General features: G+C 44.7%; 1 protein-coding gene across 1 annotated transcript; it reads left to right on the top strand.

The window, feature by feature from the left end:
- Positions 1 to 10,894: 10,894 nt before the first annotated feature.
- Positions 10,895 to 11,341, top strand: LOC306919714 (DNA-directed RNA polymerases I, II, and III subunit RPABC2-like; the record flags this gene model as incomplete). The annotated part of the gene is made up of 1 exon (XM_079496268.1): positions 10,895 to 11,341. The coding sequence occupies one exon, from the start codon at positions 10,895 to 10,897 to the stop codon at positions 11,339 to 11,341; it is 447 nt and encodes a 148-aa protein (XP_079352394.1).
- Positions 11,342 to 11,929: the final 588 nt, after the last annotated feature.

Raw genomic sequence — 11,929 nt, 5'->3', positions numbered from 1 at the left:
CGTAATGTACTCAAGTTAACCTTGACACCGAACACAAGGAACTGCCATGTACGGTATGATCATGAAGCATGACGAAGCAGTTGGGTTGTGTCATGCACATTTGCATGCTAACGTTTTGCACTATTAGCACAGGAGACAACTACTGTATATGAAATTAAACCGGTGATTATTGCAGATATACAGATGGGACTTCCAACTAGAGTTGGCAAGCAAGCACATGGACAGGCAATCAGGGCATCTATCGTTCAATCATTGAAATGAAAACCAACACCTTTGATCAAATTATATTTTATTCAAGATACTTTATATATATCCGTGCGTCCTGTATGAGGGACGGTGATTTTGAATGCAGCCCAGAACATTCCGATTTTGTGACGTGGACCAGATTTGCCTGGGCCAGATTTGCCCAGTTACATTATAATTTATAACAGCATTTTTTTGTGTGCCTATAATTTTTGTCATACATTCATTAAACCTTTGAATGTTTTTCCCCCAGAGAAGAATACAGATTTAGAAGAAGATACAAGCAAAAAAATACCGCTACATAAATACCTATAGTAGTAAAAAAACGTTCATTCAAATGTAACAAAGGATTATACCTGCACTTAAAATGACCAAAGGCAGGTTTTGAGCTGTAATTTGAAGTTTTGTGGAAGATCTGAAGAATAGCTTAGGGGTGGTTGAACACTGGGTGTGTATGTAGTGTCGCATGTGTGTGTGTGTGTGTGTGTGTGTGTGTGTGTGCGGGTGCATGCGTGCGTGTGTGTGTGTGCACGTGCATGCGTGTGTGTGTGTGTGTGTGTGTGTGTGTGTGTGTGTGTGTGTGTGTGTGTGTGTGTGTGTGTGTGTGTGTGTGTGTGAGAGTGAGTGCTACTATGCGACTGTGTGTGTGTGCACGTGCATGCGTGTGTGTGTGTGTGCGTGCGTGCGTGCGTGCGTGCGTGCGTGCGTGCGTGCGTGCGTGCGAGCGTGCGTGCGTGCATGTGTGTGTTTGAGAGAGAAACAGCAGCACAATTCCTGCAACAATTGTATAAAGTATAGATTCCACAACAACCAGAAACTGCCTGAGATGTCTGCGATATTGCAATAACAAAGTTTCAGGCATGATATTGCCAACCCAGGCATAAGATCATTTGTGTTTTTTTTTGGTAGAAGTGTCCCTTTTCAGTTTGTACAAGTTGGTCGGTTGTAACTGAGTGGGCAGAGAGGCCATCTGGAACCAGACGGTTTCCGGGTCTGGCTGTGGTTGCAAAATGGCTTTTAAACACAAAATCACACTTGTGTGTATTGAGGGGCACCTGTATTTGTATTGTATGGTACAATTTGTACCACATGACGTCACATGACATTTACTGCTCTGAACAAACATTAAAAGTCCATAGACTTGGCTGCCATATGACGTAATTTCGTTGTCACTTTGTCATCAATCATATCATCTGGCAACCATGTCAGACTTGAAAGGGCAGATAATCAGCCCACGACACGGCAGAAAGACTGCATCCGGCAAATTGAGGGGCGTAATAAAAGGATAGAGACTGAACCGGATTTATTTTTCTTTGTATTCCCTGGTCTTGTTCATGGTTCTATGTTTGTTTGCTCCAGCTGTGTCTCATTTTGTAATTAACCCTCATGTGTACATCAGTCTTGTTCCCTATAGTAAATGGTAAATGGTGCATTTATATAGCGCCTTTATCCAAGGCGCTTTACATAGATTGTGCAATACATTCACCCATTCATACACCGATTGCGGCGGAAGCACATCGGGAGCAATTTGGGGTTCAGTGTCTTGCCCAAGGACACTTCGACATGTAGACAGGAGGAGCCGGGATTCGAACCGCCGACCCATGGATCATTGGACGACCTGCTCTACCTCCTGAGCCACAGTCGCCCACTAGTCAGTCCTTGTTGAGTCCATTGTATCTTTTCACCTGTTTCAGTCTGTTTTAAGTTGTTTCATGTTCACCTGTCTTCTGTATTAACTGGCTGTCCTGCGTATGGGTTCTTACCTCGCCTACACGTGACACATAATAGGTGAACATTTAAGCTCATAAACAATTATACACATTACACGGTGTGTTGTGAGCTTGTAAGATTGGGCTATTTTCGGTGAAGAGCTTTGATGTAAAGGGTGGGGGGATAGGGGACCAAATACAGACCCCTGGCCTGTGGGAGTAGTAAGTACACAGGCTTTTAAGTGGTTAAAGGCATCATAGACTCTGCTTTTATGCACTTCATGGTGGGAGTAACGAGGGGCCTGATGGACGAGAGTGTCCGTCGGCATGAGAAATGATCGCATCACGTTCCCATTAAGCAATCAATCTCTTTCTCTCCTCTCCATCCTAGAAGCATTCCAGATCATCATGGTCGTCATTACGGGACAGGAGGATCCATGCCGGAGCCAGTGGAATGGGCTCCAGGAGGAAATAAGAGCCTTATAATGGCCCCTGAAATGCAGGCCCTAATGCGTTTGACCATGGACTCACCTTGAGAGAGTTCCATCTTTTCATCACCCACAGAGAGATAGGTTGCATTCGTCATGTCTTCAGAACATCGTGCGTGCGTGCGTGCGTGCGTGCGTGCGTGACTGTTGAGTGTGTTCATGTGTAAGAGGACTGCAGCTGAAGAGAGTGCCCGTCATGTGTGTGGAGGATAACACATGTCACTTCATTCTTAATCACACACGCTGTTGAATCCATGTCCAGTTTCCTTTTCTCTTGGTTCTCTGGTTAATGGCGACTGTGCTCGCTATAGTGCTCATGTTTAATTTGAAAGGCTGGTTATGAATTATGGATGACAAAAAAGAAGGGGCTGCTCTCTCCGCAGCGCGGCCGCAGAGTAATTGCTGTGACCTCCTGATGTCACAACAGCATTCTGTCGCGCGCTCTGATTGCATGAGGCAGGGTTCCACCTCGTCGTCCCACCGGGAAGGACAAATGTCCAGCGTCTTTTTACTGGCAGAGGTGACAGCAATATGTGTCTTTATCATGTCTCAGGTGTGTGACACCATAGTCCCACATGCTGTGTCATGACAAATCACACCCAGTGCAAAGTGAGCGGTGCTTCATTTCATTAAAGATGGGGTGGATTTTATTTTGAAGTTTCAGTCTGAAGCGGAAGCCTCTGTGTTTCTGAACCAATCAGAGTGTCGCATCCCTTCAGGCTATGGGACGTTGGTGTCTAAGCGTGGAGTTTGTTTACAGACAGCATGTTTGCAACTCATATCATGGCTTGTTTCTAACATTATAGGTTAGAAATAAGCAGTGTTGGGTGTAACGGCGCTATTAATAACGGCGTTGTGTAACGGACTACTTTCATTGGTAACGGAATAAAGTAACTACTTAGTTTTGCAATTTAGTAGTTAGTTACCTAGTTACATTTCCAAAAAAGTAATCCCGTTACTATAATGTGTCCCTGTTCATTTTGTTGGCAAGATTTAAAAAATAATAAAGCCCCGACTGCCCGCGGAGTCTATTTCTCCTGCCTTCTGTGTGAGTTATCCTTCCAAGCCCACTATACCATGTACTATACATCCTGCGTCTACTACATCCTGTAGTTCACTTAAGAAATAAAAGTATTGTTACAAGTAGCTTTTATTTTGAAAAGGAAGTTGTTTCGGTTGTAGCCAGCTGCCTCTAGTCGACTAGAAGTGCCGGGTGGTAGTGGAATAATAATAACAACAACATGCTTTTAGCCAAAGTTCATGAAAACCGCATGCGTCTATGACTTAAACAATGTAGGCTAAACACTTTGGAATTACGTTTAACATGGTATATCCTCCGTGGCGGCGTCATTAGGTGAGTACTAGTTAATGAATTGTTAAGTTTCATAGTATCATTCATCATCAACAACAGGCTGTTGTTGTTGCCCCCCCAAAATGAACAGGTTACTGCCTACAGGATTCTCATTCTGTTACTGTCACTGCCTGCAAGGATGGCCGCCGTGCCATTGCATATAAACTATCTAATTCATACGTGGGTCGGCGTGGGTCCACGTGGATTGTTGTTATTGTTCATGCGCCACGGCGCGCGGCGTGGAGAGGGCATCAGAGCGCAGCGCAACAGCCTAGTATGGCATATTGTAGTGTACTCTCTGCACTCTCTTTCTGTCCAGTCCTACGTGCCGATTGTGGCAAATTTATATTCATTAATAAAGAGAGAGCTGTAAAGGGGATATTGTCTATGGTCAGTTCATGGTGTGTATCATTCTCGTTTTTAACCGGGCCGTGATAATGCGGCGCAATGACGGTAGGCAGTAACCTAATACAATGTAACCAACTTGCGCAAGCATTCAAAAATGGGTTTTAATTGTCGGGTAACGGAAAATAACGGAAAATAATCTAACCTTTTACTTTTCTCAGAAGGTAATTTGTAACGGTAAGGGATTATTTTTATGGGCAGTAATCCAGTAACCTAACGACGTTACTTTCTAAAGTAACGATGCCCAACACTGGAAATAAGCCATCCCTCTGATTGGTTCAGAAACTCAGATACTTTGTGGCTGAAACTTCAAAATAAAATGCTCAAATTAACCATTTTACCCCGTCTTTAAGCTACAGGAACAATGTTAAATTAAATCCCTGAAGGCTGCTTGGTGCTTGCAGCTGTTGTTGCCGTGCTGATATGGACAAACGCAATTGTGCCGATATAGACAGATAGACACACACGGTCAAATGTTGGCACGGTTTGCACGGCTCAAAACGATAACGTGTCATTAACGTATTCATTAAGTCATCGCGCTTCTGTGATTACTTTATAAAAGCTGTGTCATGTGTTTATATTTGATCTTGTGGATATTTGTAAGATTTGGACTAACATAAACTGCATAATAATAATAACTAGAAAAAGTGCCCTTCCGGGCACAGGTCTCCACCAGTGTGTGTGATGTTTGGCAAAATGTGTAGGAGTAATATATAAACGTGTGTGTGTGTGTGTGTGTGTGTGTGAGACGCGGCTTGGCCTGTTGTAGCGCCACCATGAGGCTGATTCGAAAACTGTCAAGTGGCATTTCTTCCTCAGCCTAGTGGGAATATGCATGCACAGTTTCACCGCAATCGGACGCTGCGTTGAGTAGTTGTGGCGATTTGTACAAAACGGGTACAAAGCAGGCTACTCCTGAAAAGTTTAGAAGCCAATCGTAGCCAATGAGGGTGGATTATGATAAATCAAACAAACCCGTCTTGATCACATGACTATGGAGAACATGTGTACTGATTTGCGTGAAATTTGGATAAAATCTGAAGGAGTAATATTAGAAAATGTGTTTTACATATGTCGGCCTCCTGGTGGCGCTATAAAGAGCAGATGTGAAAAATTCCAGGCAAAGGTTTTTCCTTGGCCTCTAGGGAGTTGGCATACAAAGTTATCCACAGATCCATGCAGTTAGAGGTAAAAACACTTTTCGGCCAGTTATAGCGCCACCATGAGGCTGAGTTGAAAATGTACATGTGGCATTTCTTCCTCGGCCTAGTGGGAATGTGCGTGCACAATTTCACGGAAATCACATGATGTGTTCATGATTTGCAGCATTTTGTTTGAAACTGAGCACTCCTACGAACTTTGGAAGCCAATCTTAGCCAATCAGGATAGAGTCTGAGAAATCTGAAAGACCTGTTTCGTTGAATGGCTCTAGAGAGACTGTGTACCAATTTGTGTGATGTTTGGACAAAATCTGTAGGTGTACTGTCCAAAAACTTGTTTTGCACAAAGCGGCCTCCTGGTGGCGCTATAACAGGCCGTTCTGGAAAATGTTTGGCAGAGGTTCATCGTTGGCATCCAGGGAGTGTGTGTGCAAAGTTTGGCATCGACCGGGTTAACGGTGCCGGAGATTAGCTGGTAACAGACGGACGGAAGGACACACACACAGACACACGGACACACACACACACACACGGACGGAGTGCAAAACATACTCTCTCCCCATGCCTTCGGCCTGGTGGAGACAATAATAATAATAAACTTTATACAGTAGTAGAATAAAACAACAACAATAAGCAATATTAATACAAACAGGTGAACACAAAATAAAACGAATAGCTGCCCCTTCTTATTGCTTGTGTGTGTGTCCGGCAGGCCGCATGTGTGCGAGGTGTCTATAGTTTGCGTCCGAGCATAGATATGGTAACGCCCCGTCTGCCTCTGATTGGCCTACCGACACTGCCCGTCTTGACTGTCCTCCGAGGTTTAGTTACTCCGTGGTGGGAAATAATAATACAGCATAAACAATATTAGTTTGCCTCTTCTACAAAAATAAAACTTACAGTTCTCTTGTATCATACCGTACTTGTATTATTTTCCACCACGGAGTAACCTCGCATCAGACTATCCAGCATCGCGTAGGACAGTCAAGACGGGCAGTGTCGGTAGGCCAATCAGAGGCAGACGGGGCGTTACCATGTCTATGCTCGGACGCAAACTAGATATACGCGTGTGCGAGTGACTGAGAATCACCTAAACTTTAGGCTTTAGGTCCTAAAGCGCTGTCATTCTTCCACGACCACAAAATACGGGACTAAGTGCGTCCCGTTACGTATCAGTTCATTACGGGACAGCTGGTCTTTTAGTTGCCAAATACGGTACGATCCCGTATTTTACGGGACGGTTGGGAACCCTAACATGTATACCTTGTCATTACTGTATGCAAAGTGTTGTGGGGGTCATGTCATTATGAAGACACTCAAGCTGCATTCAGATGTGTATGAAGCTACAGCTACCCCAGGAGTCCATTCAGAGCTGAAAGAGCCCGTCTGAAGAACTGACAGGTTAACAAAGATCTTAAGAGTGCTCTGGAAGGCTCACCAGGGGGTCTGAAGACTCCATTAAGGATCAACGCAGCATGGTATTCATAGCATCATGTTAGCTGCATTGCCACATCATTAGACTTGACATGTAGCTCTGCAGTGGATGTGATCTGACCTCCGGGGGTTGTTTCAGTAGACAGATTAATCATTTTATACTTTTTTCCATAATCCAGGGATTGACCGGCCACTGGAACAACCCACCACCACCACCACCTCCCAATATTTGGAAATGATGCAGGGACAATGAACAAGAAGTTTTTCTTATGTTTTCCAATGTTTCATACTCTTTTAATCCCCTGGGTTTATAAAGCACAGCATCATGTGGACAGGGCAAAGCCATACAAAAATAATACAAAATCTGACCTCAACTGATATTAAAATGGCAATAAACAAGTAAAGAAAAACAAATCTGACCTCATCAAACCCTGTACACTCAAGACACGCTTCATATATGGAAATAATTCATTCCAAATGTTGATCTGACCTCATCAAACCCTTAGATCTCCAGAAATGGAGCTTACCTGTTCTGACATTGCATGTTGATCTGACCTCATCAAACCCTGTACACGCTCCTTATGGCGCGTGTCATGGAGAAGACTAGATCATCACCTAGATCTACATCTGACCTCCTGGACACCAGATTAATAGTTTAACTCCTGCTTCTTATCTGTGCCGTATTAAGAAGCTCTGTTGTTTCAGCGCAACCTCGCCCTTTAGGGCTATTTAGGACGAGGTCGCTTCTCGCCCTCAGGGCGTCTTACTGGTATAGTTTTTGGATTTCAATGACGCCACACCGTTGAAGCAAGCATACCTATAGTGACGGGGAAGCGAACATCCATTAAATATAAGAGTATTATTTCTGCATTAATAGAAATCAATAAAAGACGAGAACTCTCGTTTTGGCACAGGCGGGTTTAAGCGCTATTACGATAAATCTAGTTGGCATAGATTGTGATCATTTCATTACTACAGGAACAATGTTAAAATCCCTGTCCATTAATTCCAAGGCTGCTCAACAGCACCGCTCGGTGGCTGCAGCTGTTGTTGCCGTGCTGATATGGAGTCGGACAATAAGGACAAAATACAGTAGACACAAACAGTCAAATGTTGGAGCGGCATGCACCGCTCAAAAATGTGACAGTTCAAACAGAAATCTGGTAACTGAAATAGGTAAATCATACTTATAGGAAAATGAGATTTGTCAATTCTTTACAGAGCGGTTTATATAATACATGTAATTCGAGGTTATTTCCCAAATGGCCCTAAACATATTAGAAAATGTGTCTTGCAAAAACATTCAGAACAGCTTTTTATTGAGCAGGTTTAGCTGGGGACAGATGCATCTGTTGGTTCTTCCCCTTCCTTGTGCCGATTTTTTTGAGTGTTGCAACCACTCATATATAGACATAGCTGTGTGTCCCTGCAGGGTCCCTGGGACGGGTCCCTGGCTGGGTCTGTCTGTCTGAGCAAGAAATAGCGTTTGGTTGGTTATCACAACCAGGTGTCACTGTTGTGCAGCCTAACACACACACACACACACACACACACACACACACACACACACACACACACACACACACACACACACACACACACACACACACACCAGTTCAGTGCAGTACAGTAGTACTGTATGGGGTCTGTATGTTCCGTGGACCTCCAGGGGACCCGCACACGGTAACCCTGTCATTTCTAGACCGATTCGGACGCGGGCTGGCTTGCTGGAACCGGGCCGGCACCCTGGCTGCGTTCCTGTGGGTTTGGAACTTCCGGGGACCACCCGGGGACCCCCACACGGAGTTGCACCACTCACTTCACACGGGTGTGATTTTTTTTGATTGAACATTTTATTTACGGTATACATTTCAAACGAAATCACAGGTCAATACAAAAACTGCTACGAGGATGAAACCAGAAAAGTTAGTAAGTTACTACAACTTGTTTACAACAGGGTCCTCCATTTTCAATTCATCAGAACATTTAAATACATTTAAAATATACACTTCAATGAAATAAAGGAAATCATCATACTGAAAGTAAAAAAAAAAGAGGGGGGAAAACATGTAGCCTACAGTATGGGAAAAGGGTGGGGGGAGAACATGTAGCCTACAGTATGGGGAAAAGGGTGAGGGGAGAACATTTTGAAACATTGTCAAAGAATTGGAAGCAAAACAGCAAAACAATCTTTAGAAAAGCAGGAGGGGTTCCACGGCCAAATACATAATGTTCCTTGACAGACTGGCCCCATTTAGACATTCACATCCAGTCAAATCTAATTCAAGTCCGATTTATTTCTCAAATCTGATCTTTTGGCCCGACCGTTCACAATGCCGTTTGCAAGTGATCAGATCTGATCTGTGTGTGTGTGTGATCCGAGTGTGAACTGCAGGCGGACCCGTGGACTTATGACGAGGAAACCCCGACAGACAGGTGCAGACAGGTCACATACAAGTCACATAGAATCTGAGGCCTGATTTACACTGGCAGCCAAATCTAGCCTGAATGTACCCTGAATCAGATCTGTGTCACTTCAAGATAGAAATCCGATTTGCTTAAATAAGTCTAAATGCAGACAGGTCACATGGAATCCGATTTTTTCAAATGTGACTGGAGTCACATCCAGAGGTGGTTTCAAATCAGATTTAAATCCGATCTGAGGAGATCTGGCTCAGTCTGAATGCAACGACCACATGAAGTGACCCGAGTCACATATCAAACTGTCCAAACGTCATTTGCAGCGCGACCCGAGCGCTACTGACGTGATGTCATTACAGAGCGCGAGTATTTTCATTTAAGTAAACAAACAAGAGACAGAGAAAAATAACCAAACGAGAGCAAAAGAAAGAAAACAAGTGAGAAGACAGAAAAGAGAGAAAACAATAGAAAACAATATGAAAAAGTTATTAGAATTCCGAAGGGGGGAGGCGGTTAAATGCAAACCGGGTAGGATGTGAAATGACAATGACGCTCCTCCTGTCATGTCACTTGTGGAGGAGGCACACTGAAGGATGCCTCCGTACAATATTCTAAACAATTTTAAACTGGTAGAGACCGGCTATACACGCAGTCCTATCTGCAATGTCAGATTGTTGTTGGTTACCACAGTAACCAAAGCAGAAATGTCGATGCAGGGCGGCTTTGCTTTGAGTTGTTAAAATCAGTCTGAATGCACAGATCGGATCTGGTCACTTGCAAACGGTAGTGTGAATGACCGGGCCAACAGATCGGATTTGAAGAAAAAAATCGGATTTGAATCGGATTTGACTTTATGTGACTGCAGTCTAAAGCCGGCCTGATCAGGTTGTTGCATTCAGACTGAGACAGATCGCCTCAAATCAGATTTGAATCAGATTTGACACCACCTCTGAATGTGGCTCAAGTCACGTTGAAATAAATAGATTCCATCTGACTTGTATATGACCTGTCTGCATTTAGACTTATTTAAACAAATCTTATTTCAATCTTGATGTGGCTCAGATCTGATTCAGGCTGGATTTGGCTGCCAATGTAAATGGAGCCTAAAGGTCCCTGCACACTGGCTGCGTTTTTACGGATTTTTTTGAGTGGTGCAAACCACTCCAACAACTGGCTTTGTACCCGTGTATACCCGTGTACCCGTGTTTGTTCGTACCAAAAAAACGAGCATGGTTGCTATGGTTAGCAACAAAAAAACGAGCATGGTTGCTATGGTTAGTATGTGACGTATGACACAGATGCTTTCCTGGTTCTAATGTACAGTAACTATAACAATAAATGTGTAGTTGCACCACTCAGTTCACACGGGTGTGATTTTTTGTTTCCCCGTCGGTTTTCCGAAAAACGCGTCCAGTGTGCAACCACCTTTAAGTCTGCGAACCACTGCACACTAGCGGGCGCTACCAGCACAAGCCTGCACAAATCGGTGTTGTGCGGCAACAGCTGGTGTCGTTGTTGTCTGACAGATCACAGCTCGGTCAGCCTTATATTAGACATCCAGCTTCTGTCGATCCATCATTCTTTGCTCTCACTCTCTCTCTATCGTTTTCCCGTTCAATAACTACACCAGCCGTTATAACCCGAATCAATTAGAACAACATATACATTTTCAACCATCTCAAAATGTCGGACAACGAGGACATGAACTTCGACGACGGCGACTTTGACGACGTCGAGGACGAGAGCATGGAGGGGCTGGATGACCTGGAGAACGCAGAGGACGAACTGGACCTCCAGGAGCACGGCGTGCAGACCCTGCCGACGGGGGAAGGCGGCGGCGGCCGCGTTGGGGGCGGCCATGGGCATGGCGGCGGCGGTGGGGCCAACCAGAAGAGGATCACCACCAAGTACATGACCAAGTACGAGAGGGCCCGGGTGCTGGGCACGCGCGCCCTCCAGATAGCCATGTGCGCGCCCGTCATGGTGGAGCTGGAGGGCGAGACGGACCCGCTGCAGATCGCCATGAAGGAGCTGAAGAGGGGGAAGATCCCCATCATCCTCCGCCGGTACCTCCCCGACGGCAGCTACGAGGACTGGGGCTGCGACGAGCTCATTATTAATATGGACTAATATGGAAAACGTTTTCAGCTCGCGTTATGTTATGTGTTTTCATGTAAAACTTTTTTCGTGCCAATAGGCTTATAAATAATGCATCTCTGTAAGGTCCCAACTCTGAGAGTACACACATGGAACAAAATAATGGGTCCATTATTTTGTTCCATGTGTATACTCTCAGAGTCATAACTATCTATAAATGCACCAAGTCTCTGTGTATGTACGTACCTAAGTACATACGTATGTGTATGTGTGTACGTCTGTAATCCTTCGAGAACCGTTCGCCCCACCGACTTCAAACTCGACACACGCGTTCCACACCACCACAGGGAGTGCAGTGCCTGGAAAACAAGTTGGCTGGCAAAAGCCTCGGCCCGGGCTCTGGACCTGATCGCCCTTATATCTCCATATATGGAGCTGTCCTGTTCTGACATCACAATGTTGTTCTGACATCTCTGCATAGATGCCCAAATGTGGGCATGCCTGACAAACAACTCCATATGTGGGCATAAAAGGGACACAGAAATAATAACTGGGTGTGAGTTTTTAGTTAAGACAAATGGCTCTGACCAGGATCGCTGGATCCGGGCAGTACTCTGCTAC

The sequence above is a fragment of the Electrona antarctica genome (assembly GCF_951216825.1).
Source record: "Electrona antarctica genome assembly, chromosome: 3".
Taxonomy (NCBI): domain Eukaryota; kingdom Metazoa; phylum Chordata; class Actinopteri; order Myctophiformes; family Myctophidae; genus Electrona; species Electrona antarctica.
Note: the sequence above shows the minus strand (reverse complement) of the source record. Positions and strands in the feature narration are given on the sequence as shown.